At 48.0% G+C, this 14,440-nt stretch overlaps 1 protein-coding gene across 4 annotated transcripts in view; it reads left to right on the forward strand.

The window, feature by feature from the left end:
- The first annotated feature begins 1,144 nt into the window (after positions 1-1,144).
- Positions 1,145-14,440, forward strand: part of PODXL (podocalyxin like) — a 46,158-nt gene continuing 32,862 nt past the window's right edge. For all 4 annotated transcript variants that reach the window (XM_072857221.1, XM_072857229.1, XM_072857238.1 and 1 more), the window contains exon 1: positions 1,145-1,296. In XM_072857221.1, the coding sequence (XP_072713322.1) occupies positions 1,251-1,296 (46 nt within the window). In that variant the 5' untranslated portion in view covers positions 1,145-1,250. The remainder of the gene's footprint in view (positions 1,297-14,440) is intronic.

The raw sequence follows: 14,440 nt of genomic DNA on the forward strand, positions 1-14,440 counted from the left end.
AGATGGGAGTCCCAGACCGCGCTCTCAAACCCTCATCCCAACCAAAGCCCCAAATCTCCCCAAAGCCCCCATCCTGATGAACACCCCAAATCCCCCCACAAGCAGGTGGGAAACTCAAACCCTGCCCAAACTCCCATCCCCATGAAAACCCCAAATCCACCCCCAATCCCAACGAATCCCCAAATCCCCCATGCAGGTGAGAATCCCAAATCCCCCAAACCCCCATACCAACAAAAATTCTAAATCCCCCATGCAGGCAGGAGTCCCAAATCCCCCGCCGCCCAAGTCTCCATCCCAGTGAAAACTGCAAATGTCCCTCAAACCCCAATTCCAATGAAAACCCCAAGTCTCCCCATGCAGGGGTCGGAAATCCCAAACCCTCCCCAACCCCATCCCAACGATAACCCCAAATCCCCCCCATGCAGGGGGGATCCCACATTCCCTCCAAACCCACACCCCAATGAAAACCCCAAATCCCTCCACATGCAGGTGGGAATCCCACACCCTACCCCAAGCCCCCACCTGATAAAAACCCTAAATCCACACTCTAACCCAACAAACCCCAAAATCCTCCCCCCAGGCCCACAACTCTAATGAAGATCCTAAATCCCACCCATGCCAGGGGGAACCCTAATTCTTCCCTACCCCCCTGATAACCCCGAATTCCCCCATGCAGGCGGAATCCCACATCCCTCCCTCAAACCCCCATCCTCACGAAAACCCCAAATCTCCCCCAATCCCCCATCCCAACGAAAACCCAAAATCCATCCCCAAACCCAACAAAGCCCCCAAATCCCCCCATCCCGACGAAAATCACAAATCCCCCTCAAACCCCCAATTCCAATGAAACCCCCAAATTTCCCCATGCAGGCTGGCGAATCCCAAATCCTCCCCAACCTCCATCCCGGTGATAAACCCAAATCCCCACCCTCGCAGATAGGAACCCCAAACCCCTCCAAACCCCCCACCCCGACAAAACCCCCAAATCCTCCCACGCTGGTGGACCCCCCCCCCCTTCCTTGTAGCCACCCTCCATCCCCAGCCCCCCCCCCCCGCGGGTCTCCCCTTCCGAGCCGGGGGGCGGTGGCGGGGGCGGGCCGGGGCCGCCGTGCACCTCCCCCGGCGACGGGAGAAGGGGGGGACCGGGGCCGGGGCCGGGGCCGGGGCCGGGGGAGGGCAGCGGCCGCCCGCCCGCCCCGCCGGGGAGAGAGCGCCGGGAGCCGCGGCGGGGACGGCCGCGCCGAGGAACCATGCGGGCACCGCTGCTGCTGCCGCTGCTCCCGCTGCTGCTGCTCGGTAAGTGCCACCTCCCCGGGCCCCGCACGCCTCTCCCCCCTCAGCTACCCCGCTTTTTGCCCTCGCCTTGCTTTTCTTCCCCCTTCAACCATCCCTCTCCTTCCCCCCCCCTTTTTTCCCCTTGACTGTTGGCCAGTTTGAAACAAATTGGGCAGAAAGGCGGAAAATAAACTGGGGGATGCAGAGTGCCCACCCGCTTTCTGAATCCAGGCTGATTAACCCTCTTATTTAGAAACTAAGCACATCAAGCCGTCCACGGCAGCTCAACTTGGGGTGCGAGAGCCGCAGTGCTTGTTTCTTTATGCAACGGTATGAGCTAAACATGCCGCTTCTTCGCTCCCTCATATCCAGCTTCACAAAGCCCCTGCTCAGGGGTTTGGGCTCTTGCGAGAGTGATGTGCAAAGCCCTGAGCCCCACACCCCTTTTTTGGGGTCCCATCGAGCGAGGGGAGAGCTTTGGTTCGGTTTGGTACGGCCGCTCTTGCAATGGTCCAGCAGGCAGGTGCTGCGTGTGTTGAGTGTGAGCCCTCGTCCCTGGGTCGTGGAGGTGGCGTGGGAAAAGAGGGGGAAAAAGCTGGTGGGAGACAGCAATTCCCTGATGGAAGTTGATGATGGAGTTGGAAAAAGGATAAACTTCTGGAGACCCTTCGCTGTGGGGCAACTGTGAACCCGTGCGGGATGGGAGCTGCATCCCGCTGGGGAGGTTTGGGAGTGGGAGTGGAAATGGTGTCTTGGGTCCTGCCATAGTGCTGGGGTTAAGGGTGCTGTAGAAACGGCTGTGGGTGATGCAGTGGGAGGTCTCGTTCTTCGGCAGGGTGTTCCGTTGGAGGGCTGGCCATAAACTGCACTGAAAAGTAGCAGGGAAAGGAAATGCACTGATTATTTTAAAAGTAAATAAAGACAGGGAGGAGCTGGGTATTTCTTCCCTGTGTTCAGGGAAGGTGAGGAAGGGGGAAAACAAAATAAAATAAAATAAAATAAAATAAAATAAAATAAAATAAAATAAAATAAAATAAAATATAAAATAAAATGGAGAAGGTGAAATCTTGCTCCGGGTCATGTCTCCCAGCAGAGCCTCTGCTGAGCTGAATGTGCTTTTATTCAAGGTAACAAAAGCGGGGGGACTCTCCGGAGGTAAAAGCACAAGTGGAGGCAGGGCTCTGGGGGTTTAACTACAGGGTGAATTCACGGAGGTGCAGCTGAAATCTCTGCCTGCCAGGTTTTTTCCTGCTCCTCTCGGGACTGATGGCACCGGGGCTTGGTGGGCGAGCAGGTGTGAAGCCCCCATCTCCCCCTGACACCGACATGGGCTTTAAAATAGCCCATTAAAACGCAAGAAACCTCAGCCTCATTAATATTGGCATAAAGCAAGAGCTGTTAATGCAATTTTTCTTGTGCCATCCAGAATTTAGCTGAGTTTAGCTGACTTTGCCTTCTCAGGTTTTGTTCTGTTTTTCAAAACAGAGTGATAAATATGCTGGAATTGGAACAAAACAGGCTTTTAGCGGTAGGATGGTGGGGGGGGACCTGCTTCTATAGCACTCTCGAGTGATCCTATTACATTTTTCTCGGAAATTATTTGATTAAATCCTTCAAAACAGTGTTTTCTGTGGTTCGTTGCTGCTCTTAAGTTTTGAAATAAGCTCCTTAGAGGCGCTTTTATGTTGCTTCCTGATTATTGGCACCAGGATTTTCTTCCTTAGGGACCAAAATAGGCATCCTTCCTTGCTGGGTGTTTGGGCTTGGAGTCCCAGCAGTGCTTACCTCTAAGGCTGGCATCTGCTGCAATCATCTGAGTTATTCAAAGCCTAAAATTTGTCTTTTTCACCCCCCTAAAATGGGAAGAAGTTGGGTTTGTAAGTGAAACTGTAAGATTTTTGGTATCTTAAAAAATAGTTATTGGGATGGAGCATGCATGATTTGCTCTTTTTAAATTGGATGTGAAATGGGTAGGTGAGCAGGGATTTGGGGTTTTGGAGTGTGTTTTTGGGTGTCATGAGGAAGAAGGTGACAACATCATGATTGGGACAGAGCAGAATCGAGCCCAAAGTTGATGAAGTTTTTAAAAGCAGCTATTTTGGGTACAGCTGTTTCGCTAGAAATACTGGCTTCCAGGTTCGTATCATCCCAATCCCCTGATTCTGCAGAGATTACCCCTTATTTCCCTGCTGTAAATCAGAATAAAATCAGCCTCAGACAAGGCACAGCCAGTGCGTACAAGAGGTACAGCAAATGTGACAGCAGGCAAATAACATCTTTAAATTCAACCAGCCTGCGAGGGGCTCAGAGTTACCCATTACAGCGGGTTCACAGGACGTTTTATTTTATTTATTCTTTCCCCATATTAGATCTTCTATCCCACAAGGGGTATGATAGCAAAATTGCATCAGGAAGAGAAAAAAGATACTTTTTATCCCCAGAGGATTAAAAAGAGCCACAGCTCAAACCTGTCCTGGGGTCAGAAAAGGCAGGAAGGGGTTTTACCGGAGATCGGACCTTTGCCTGGCTCAAAGCAAACCAAAGATTGATGGGTTTTAAATCCTTGTTGCCAAAACACCCCTTTTCATTCCCAAAGCTGCACTGGCTCCCTGGTACTGGGAGTTCGTGTTTGTCCAAGACAGGCTGTCAAAGATGTGCATTTTTTAAAATCCAGTTTATCCATTGAATACTAATCTTGACACGGGCAGGAGCAGGCAACTGTGGCCATGTCTACAAGAGGAGAAAAAAATTGTTAACCAGAGAGTTTTAAAGTCAGCATTGAAGCGGAGCGTGTCTTCTTATATATTTGCTGTTGGAGGAACTTCGATAAGGTTTTTGCAACCTTTTTGCAAGCCGTTTTAGCAGTGCAATGCCTTTGATTGCCCAGTGGCAAAGCAGATACAGTAATGACTCTCTGTGGGTCTGTTTAGGAGGCTTAATTAAAGAATTGTTTGTAAAATACTTGAAGATCCTTGAATGAAAGGAGCTGGAACCGTGCAATACACTGATTTAATTCCAGAGAGTTGCTTTAAAGGCTTATGACGAGGAGGCTGGTGATCATTCATGTTGGCGGTGATGGGAGAGCGGCTGGAAATATCTGCTCTCAGCATTCGCAGGGAGGCTGGGGTTGTGCTTTGGTTATTATTTGCCCTATAAATCATGCATTTTCTCTCCCCATCTGCACCCTCTAAAACACCTAAGCCTGCTGACATGAGCTCTGGGGTGTTTTGGGGCTCAGGCCATGGGGACTGACGGAGGTTAGTTATAGCCAGCAAGGATCCCTCAGGCTGTGCAATCGCGCCCGTGTTATTCTGGGTGTTATATCTCTATACAAGAGCAGAGAGGAGCTGTTGGGGTTTAGGTGCTGGACCATATCCATCCCACCTGCTCACACCTGCCCTGAGTTTTGCCCCCTTCTCCACGATACTGGGCTGGGTGGCCCCTGTGCCCTGTCCCCAAGGACCCACCGCAGCACCCAGAGCCGCTTGATGCTCTGCGGGGCCAGGGAGGATGGGGCAAGTGGGGCTTCATCCTTACAGGGTGATGCTCCAGGGAGGTGAGATCCTGCCATAACATCCAGCTGAGCTGCTCTGTGTTACAGGGGCTCAAGCCCCAAGCCCAGGTGCCTTCCGTAGCTACATCTCCAGGTGGTCCAAGCAGTCGGAGGACCAAGCACATAGCGAACAACCCACCCGTGGGTGTGCAGAAATTCCTTTCTCCCAGCTGCTGAGCTGATGGGGGAACAATACATAGGCAGAAATGTGCAGGTTGTGAGCCTGAGTATCCGCCTCACCTTCAGTCTTGCTCCCAGCCCAACAGCACGCTTGCGTGATAGATGGCCACCCTCAGCTCTGCCCAGAGCCGAACACCACAAGCGGGTTTGAACTTTGCAGGAATCCGGGTGGCCCGGTTTGGTCCATTCCCCGTGTGCAGGCATGTGAAACCTCACAAACCCTCCGAAGTGTTTTCACATGCTTCTGCCAACTTCCTTGACAAAAGCCTGTTTACATGCACAGCTTCTTCCATAACTGGCCAATCTCCGCCAAGGATGTTGTTTCTGAATTCTTGCAATGCCTGCCCTTTCCTTCATAGAGAGCTCCTGACCAAACCTTGCTTTTTTTTTGTTCTAAACGATGCACACAGCCGTCTGGCATTTGTTGTTCTCCAGCTACCTGCGCTCAGTTCACTGCAACCCCCAGGGCTTCACCGAATAGTCCATGTTGCAGAGAGCAGCGCCTTTGGTCTTGGGATTGCCAAGCAAATCCACTGAGTCTTTCTCTTGCAGCTTGTGAGACAACCAGGCTCAACCCTGATTCTGCATGGGGGTCTTGCAGGTCCTACTGCATGGTGGGGTTTGGGGATGCACCACCCATGTCCCCCAAAACCCTTTCCGTGCGACACTGGGGCTTAACCAAAAAAAAAATTCCTGTCTTTTTCCCCGAACTGCTTGGTGTGATGGTGCCCCACACCCTGGAGTGAGGTGCTTTCTCCTGTTGCTTCTTTGTTATTTGCGAGGGACAGGGACAGTTCATCTGAGCTTCGTCAGGTTTTAATTGCATATTTGTCTGTGTAGCGCTGGGCTGAAGCCTTGCGGTGTTTTGCTCTGGAGGTCCTTGAGGAATACGTAGATCCACTTAAAACTGAGTGGAGGCAGGAGGGATGTGCTTTACCTGTATCACAACTCCAGTTTCAAGGTGCCTAAGCATTGGGACTAGCCTATATCCAAAAACATGTTACTTTTGAGCTAAACAGCCCTGTCCAAGAAGGTAGACAGAGCTGGGGAGAAAAAGATTATCTTCCTTGTTACTGTACAAAAATCATATATTATATGGTATGAACTGAAAAGCTGAAATGCTGTTTAAAGGACTGGCTGTGCCACAGTTTGTCTCTCTATTTTGCATGTGTCTGCTTAGACTACGTGCTGTTTGGTGGAGAGACCATGCGGTGAGTGTTCACAGATGGGGAGATGCTCTCAGTTCGGGTCTCCAGGGCTGCTACAGTACAAATAGCATCGATGAAGGCCTGGTGAGCAGGGGGCTGCAATGCAACAACGGCTTTCCATGGCCAGAAGCAACCTCACGATGCTGCAAGGGGAGAAGTCACAAGTCACATTTAGAGGGCTTTTATCATGACACTTAGTAAATTTGGAGCTCGACCCTGTGCTGTGATTCAGGAGGACTTGCTGACTTGGCACTGCTCATTTCTACCCGTTTACAATGTGACCACCTGGGGCCATGCTGACGCAGTGGTATTTTTCTTCTAGCTAAACTTCCAGGTGATGAGTACCAGTGTCCTCACCTCCTTCCACAGCGAAGGGAGAGGGGCAGGTTCCTTCGATGATAACTTAGCCTGCTTCAAGTTAGCTGCTAGCTTTGAATTGCAAATAGTGCCAGAAATAGTGAGTGCCTGAGGGAGTCTTGGAAAATGGCAATAGTAACGTTCCTGCCTTCTCGGAGTGCAAAACTCTGCGGTGGGTTATTTGGGCTGACCTTCTTGCGGCTTGCATCACATATTCACTTGACTTGAGCCATAGCCTCAGAGTCAGCCTTCGGTACCAAATACTGCTGAAAGCCATTGGGAACCAGCAAATGCCAGGATGCCCCATCAACCTTAAAGAGAAAAAAACCCTCTCTCCTTCAAGAGATTAAGTTGCTCCAAACCCAAAGGCACCAATATCCTCCACTGATCATTTGCTTATTGGGTCCCAAGTCTTCTCACTGAAGTTTTTCTCATCACTAAATGTGGCTGCTTTGCAAATCTTTGAATCTCTGCAGCGCATGCTGCTCTCCACGTTGCAGGCACCTTTTCTGTCCTGTAAATAACGTACGTCTCAAGGCTTGTTTGGCCGCAGGCCAGGGGCACTCGGCAGACACTGGTGACAGTTTGGTGACAAAGTATTGCAAGGAGACAGGGAAAACGCAAACGACTTATTAAAATTAACTCAGTGTAATGCCTCAACACCCAGCAGAGAGCAGAAGGGGTAATGAAGGGGAATGAGCCTTTATTTTGGGCAACGGGATTTCAGCACTGCTTTTAGATGTGCATCCACAATAAACCAGCTGCAGGAAGGCAACATGCCAGGTTGAGGTTTGGCTTTCAGCATGGCTCGACTTGTGCATAATTTCCTAAGTCCCATGTCTCGGCGTAGTGCTGGGGCTGGGTGGCAGCAGAAAGGGAATGGGCCCCAGTTTGGGCAAGCTGGCATGAGCTGCCTTGTGCAGAAAGGGAAAATTGGGAGTCCTGGTGTTGCCAGCTCTTCTGCAGCTGTGGGCAAGTTGCTTTTTCCTCCACCGAAGGACCCAAGGTAATGCCATGTAGGTTCAGATACTTAACCAAGATGTTTAAGGTTGGAGCTGAGTTGTCCTTGAATCCAGCTGCTGTTAATGGAGAGAGAGAGAGAGGGGCATCTTCTGAAGGCAATTCAGATGTGTCTTGGGATGATTTGGCTGCTAGAGATGCTTGTCTCCATACATGCTCCCCTTCAGGGTCTGATGTTACACTAAAAATGTCCAGGATCTGCCCCTGGAAATCCTTATGTTGCATAACAGTATCTGTATTTGCTTAAAAAAATAAAAAAAAATGTGGGTTTCAGGTTTGGAAGAACTTCTTGGTGGTGGGTCAGGAGTACACCCTAAAGGCTGCAAAACTGAAAGGCAGATAAGAAGAACATGGTCTTTGGGTTTAAAAACCAAGTCTGTGTTTGAAGCCAGGTGCAGGACAGCTGCCTCAGAAATAGGCAGACAGGATCTGCGTTAAAACCTCCTCCAAAATGGAAAAGGTAATTTTTTATTTCTGAGTTAGGCCCATTTTAGATGCTTTGAGGTGTGGCTCATATTCTTAGCATCCTTAATAAAAATTGGATTAATCCAGCGGCTTTTTCTCTGTCTTACAAGCTCTGTGTGCACAGGGCTTTGGTCTTATGCCCCATGGCTCATGAGACTGGTGAAAAGCAGGAGGAACGTCATTTTGCAGTGGAAGAATAAGGCCTTAGTTATTAATGGCAAAGGCTGAAATTATCTCTCTCAGACTTAATTGATTTTAGTGAATTTAACTGGAGGAGAAGGTAGAAATTGGCTTAGAGTTATTAAGCTGTAGTACTTAAAGATATATTAAATTTATTGTAGGGAAATGAGGAGACAACCTTGTCAGACATTTATTCTAAGTGGCTTCTGCTACATAGAGGCAAAGAGAAAAATGCCAGATTTCTAACTTTGACAAAGGGGACTTGAAAGACTCTGCAGAAGGGTTTGGAGAAACTGTGTTTGAGAAAGTCCTTCTTTGAAACCTAATAGCAAAGACCACTTTTTTTTTCCCCCTCCCCGGAGCCTAAAGGCAGGAGGGTGAGATAAGACATTCCACCACGTACGCAAATGGGGAAAAAAATGGAAAAGTTTAAATGATACTGCTGCAGCGTGTGGAAAATGGATAGCTCTCAGGGTGACTATTATACACCACTTATCAAGATACTGTATGCCTTGACTATGAGAAAAAGCAGAGTAGTTAAAGCGATGCTCTGTGTTCCCCAGCATGGATCTAGTTAGCAGTGGTTTTACTGGAATAACATCAAGTAACCAGCATCCTGGAGATATAGATATATAGATATATAGATATATACACAGACACTAAATAAGCAATTAAAGTTGTCCTTGTTGGACATTTTGGATTTTTTAAGCAACGGAAGAAATGTTTAAAGCACAGGTAAGGGGAGCAAGTTTTCTACCAGGTATTAGGCCAGCTAATAAGGAGCACCCTCAAAGCAGGTTGTGATTGCATGACTCCAAAACCATCATTCTCATTCATGCATTTTTTCAGCCATCTTCCCACTCTCTAGCTGATGGTGACCTGATTTGGTTTTGGAGCCTAAACAAATAAAAATTTGTTCCTATGGGTTTCTCTTGGCAAAGTGGAGAAAGTGGCAACACGCAGTAAATGCATGAAACTACCCCCTCTTGTTTTATTATCCTTTTTTTTTTTCTTCTAATATTGGTTTAGTTTTCAGATGGATCAGTCCCCTGATCTGGCTTGAAACAATGCTATGAAGTGCATTGTGTTCTCCACTGCGTCTTTCAAAGGGCACATGAATTTATGGTGGATCAAAGCGATGCCATAAGCACACCAAAAATCACCTGTGGCAATGAAAAGCTGGGTGGCAGCAATGTATATGCTGCAAATGGGATGAACCAGCAATTGCTGTGGGGCTCCTGGCAAAGCCTGATCCAGCCAAGAGACAACCGGGGCAAAACCTAAGCAAAATGGGACACGGCATAGCATCGGCTGCGAAGCTGGCAAGCAAAAATCACATCATTGACCCCATTTTTCAAGGATGGACGAGTCTGCCCACCATCACCTGCACGCTCACCCAAGCCTCGGGGTAATTCCCCTGCCAAAAAAGCAATGAGAGATGCTGACCTCTTTGGCGCAAGTGACAAATTTTCCTGTCCTGAACAGTCATGTGGAATATTGCGGAAAAGTAAGTTTTGAGCTTATTACAACACCCTAGTATAGAAAACTATTTTGTTTCCTTAAAATTTTCCCAGACAGCTAAAAAAAAGCCCTCAAGACTGTCACTTTATGCAATTTTGTAGGCTTCTAAGATGGTTCCTACCCATGAATGGTACCAATAAATCCCCATTAACTGCATTCAACAGGAGAATGTCCTTTTTTCTCATTAAAGCCTCACAAAGGGTTCAAAACCTCATTTTATGGCAGGGTGCTTTGATTTAAATTGATGTGGCTTAAATTATGAATTTTAATCATGATTTAAAATATGGAAGAAGAAAGTCTTAATTTGAATGATTTGATTTTAATCATGTTTTTTTATTTACAATTCATAGCTATATCCCTTAAGCAGGACTGATTCTCCTCGGTTGCTCATTGTAAAACTTGGAGATTTACAGCCTACTCTTGCCTTTCAACTGTGTTTTCTAACCAGGCAGACACACTATGAATGTATTTGTTTAAGCAGTTATATAGCCTGCTACCACTCTATTTTGATTTCTAATTTATGCATCTTTTAAGTCTTCGTAGGTAATTATGAATAATACTAATTTTGGGCTTATTGGTAGCAATCACTCTTTACTTGTAGAGGAAATTTCTGTTGAACAGACAGATGCAAAACAGCATTTAAAATTCCTTTAAGGTACATCAAGTAAACCAAGGGCCTGGATACCTAGTGCATACACTTTTCAACATACTTTTGAGTTTAATGCTAAGCAATTCATTGAGCAAATCTCAAGCGTCAGTCTTTGATGGAGTTAGTGACTGAAATGAATTGTTTCATGTCCCTCGAGGGTTTTGAATAAACAGGAGTCGTTCTCTTAAAACTCACTTTTACTGTTTAAAACGGGAGAGGAAGCAATTTTATTTTTCAGCTGCCAGTTTCCAGTTGTTTTCGCAGCTTAGAATTAACTATTGATGGAGCAGCTGAATGTGTCTCTCCTTGATCTGCAGAGGGAATTTAAATGGCTAGCCCAGATTCATGTGCGTAACTTTTGACTGTCTAACTGAAGGAGAAGAAGCCTATGCTTAGTGTCTGGATCCCTGGGTATCTGCCCATAGTATGGGTAGACAGCAATTAAAGGAAAGCAAAGCAAGAATTAATGAGGCTTCCTTTAATTGGCTGCCCAGTTTTTGTCTCACATCCAAATCCAGTCCCATTTAGCATTGGAAAATCCAAGTTCCCCAAGTGCCCGGGTTGGGTTTAAACCTGCTGCAATATATTTAATCTTCTTTTTGGTGATAGATGATAAAATTTGGCCTTTCACAAATTAGGAGGAGATTTGGCCTTGATGGATTGTGGCCCATGGCAGTGCACACACCCTTTTCCAATGGGACAAGACCAACCTGGAGCAATCCTTCTTGTGTCCAGGAAAACTATGTAGCCTAGCAGATCCTGGTGAACTTCCATCCATCCACACTGCATGCCCATCATGGGGGTCTGGGGAGGATGGTAGTGATAAACTCAATTTCCCCCCCTTCTTTCCAAAGTAAAACACTATTAATAGACAATTCTGCAAAGCCTGGTGGAACCTGGAGCCCCTCATCCAGCCTATTTAGATGCATCTCCTTGCTGATCCTACATGAGAGCATTTTCTCCAACAGGCTTGACAAATAAAACATTGCTGTTTAAGGCAACAAATACAGGGGAAAAAAAGAAGGAAAAAAAAAGTCTTGACAACTGACACATCCTTGGTGCAGCATCTTTTGCTCCTCACCATAGGAGGCCCTTCATGGGGCCTCCCCAGGAAGAAATGGGGACATCTTTGTTAGGCAGGAAGCTGCCAAGAGCAATCATTGCCATCAAGATGATTGCAGTTGCCACTCCTGCCATCACTGCTCTGCATGTAGCCATTACAGCTATTGGGGTATCACCTCCATGGTGAGGACACATCTGCTTCTGCTATGATATGTCAGTTAAGGCTGATAAAGTTGTCTGATACGCTGCAGTTAGGCCCAGCTCAAGGTGGAGGATGCACTAACATCATTCAGACCCTGGGCCGGATCCTGCAGCCCTCACTCTGTGTTTCATCAGGCCAGGTCCCTCTCAGGCTGTTGTGGGGAGCAATATCCCAGGATGGCCATACCCCAGAGAAGCTCTGCCTTGGGGAACGGTTCTCAAAGTCTGGCCTGTGATTTACCATCTCACCTAAACTCCCTTTTTCTGTGAGGTTTTCCAACAAGGAGAAGGTCAATAGCATTAGGGGTGGTGTTAAGCAATTCCTCATGAGGGCAAGAATGGCCAATACAACTACCACTGTGGGCTGCACAACCAAGCCACAAAGCTTGTCACCCATCACCATCCATGTTCTCCATGTTGGTGTTCCTCCAAATCATGGCTTCAGCTTCTGGGGGATGATTTAGGGCGGCCGAGTTGGAAAAAAAAGCTCTTCTTTTAGCAAAGGAAGTGGCACAACAAGAAGAAGAGCTGACTGGTGTGGGGGGGGCAGTGAAAAGTGGGCACATACGGTTGGGTTGGCAGCAAGAGAAGTAGGGGACCTCATGGTCAAGATGTACTTTGTACGGTCCTTTATAAATGCCCTTTATGAATGGCTAGGGAGGGAAATGCGTAAGTCCAAACTGATGGGTTGATAAAGGAAAGAGCTGGGGTTTTTTGTTTAAAAAAAAAAAAAAATCCATATCTTCTGTGCTCCCACCTATGAAGCCTGGGCATAGGTAGTTGACAGCTGCGCAGGGTAAATTTTGGGGGATTTTAAAGGGTTTTCAGTGGCACAGCCATCCCCTGAGGGAGCAGGGCTCTGCTTCCCCTGATCACATTAGAAATGGAGATTACAGCATCTCATCAGCTTCTCTGATGGAAGAAAAGTGACTTGGCCCCCGTCAGCAGCTCCTGCTCCTGCAGGCTCCTCTGCACGCACTCCCCGGCCAGTGCAGAAGATCCCGTCATTGCAGGAGTCGGTGTGAACAACTGGATAGGCATCAGGATGAGTGCGGAACCCCAGCATGGTGCTTACAAGTGGGGGGGAACTGCAGAGAGCTAGTGCATTTTGGACAAGACCCAAAGCCAAGCTCTGGCGTGGTGGTTGCTGAGGTCCCGCTGCATACGACTCTGTATCTCAGCTATGCTCTCATGCAGAAAAATCCTGCTAACAGTCCCGATAAAAACCTGCAAAAAGTCCCCGTGGAAAAAAAATGTCGGGAAAACACCAAAAGTAGAAGCCGCGTGTGCCTTGCGGATTTGATGAGAAATACTTGTGGGACAGCCATGCCAAAGGAATGCCGACTATTTCGGGGCTGTATTTGTGTTTGAGCTGGCGGATGAGGGTTGCAGCTCTCCGCTTTGTCTTCCGTGAGAGTGTTTTGCGTGTCTGGCGGGACCGCTCCAATCTGATTAGGAAGGAGCGCGCCCGGGGGGGTGGCAGCAATGCAGGGATGTAAGCTGCTTTCGCCAGGGGCTGCCCAGAGCTGGTGAACACAGCTCAGCTGGCCTTTTAGGGAGGGTTTCCTTATAATCCAGCTCAGAAGCAGTTTTGGGACAGGGGTTTATCTCTGTCTTGTCTGGGAAAATCGGTAGCCCAGGGTGGTGGAAGAAAGGGGCTGATAGCGCGGATGGGCGAGGAAACCTCTGCAGGCGAATTGGCTTTGAAGCTGGTTTTTGGAGAGCGCTTTTAGGATCACGCTTTATTTATTTATTTACTCCCATCCTGAAGGCTGACGCTCGTCGCAGCGGGGAGCTTGGGGAAGGGAAGGGTAAGAAAAGTGCAGCCCACAAGCTGTTTCTGCAAGGATTTTGGCTCAGTCTGAGCAGAGGCACGCACCCCATCAAGGGACAGGAGAGAGCAAGGGGTAATAAGATTTTGCCTCTGCCCAAATCTGACAAGAGCAGATGCTCACAGCCTGCTCCTGAAGTAGGTAAAGGTATTCCTGTCGCAGGAATTTATTTTCTAGAGGCAGAGAAAGACTCTCAGATCTCTCAGCTCCTGTTTTAAGCAACAAGACTGCTCTTAGCTGAGATGGACAGATGTGTGCAAGGTGCCTGTGGGCAGATTTCCCATATTTCTCCCCCCAGAAGGCAGGGAATGGCTTGTTATAGCAACTTGGTGCCACCTGGACCTTGCAGGACTTCCCAAAGTCAAAGGGTTACAAACTGTCCCAGCCCTGTTCAATCCATGGCTGTTGCCATGAAACTACCAAGAGTGAGGAAAGGGCCAGCCCTCTCCTTGATAATATAGATTAGGAATAATGCATTTGTTTCGGAGCAATAAATAGAAGCTTTTGGATCTGGTTGGATCAGGATTTGAGCCACCTTCCCAGGGGTGAGAGTCTGTGTGTGTGCAGCAGCACGGTGCCGAACGTCCTGGTGCTATAACTCATCTCCATTGCAGGTGTGTTCAGCTCTACATGCATCTGGGCTGTTTCCAAGATAGGGATTTTCTCCACTTCTTCCTTTTTTTCAACATGGTTCTGCTCCCATTTGCGAGAGCTGGTTCAAATCCTGCAGCAGCAAAGGACTTGGCCATCTGCTGCGTCCATACTCTCAGAATGCAAAGCCTGGTTTCCAGCATGCGTGCCCTATTTATTTGGCCACTGTGCTGTGCAGAAGTTTGCTGGGTGAAGGACCTGGCTCTGTTGTTTTGCATCATTCGAGCATTTCAGCCTCTCATCCGTGACACGGTGGCCCACATAGAGAGGTCTGGGTACTGGAAGG

This window comes from Ciconia boyciana, chromosome 1, assembly GCF_034638445.1.
Source record: "Ciconia boyciana chromosome 1, ASM3463844v1, whole genome shotgun sequence".
Lineage (NCBI taxonomy): Eukaryota > Metazoa > Chordata > Aves > Ciconiiformes > Ciconiidae > Ciconia > Ciconia boyciana.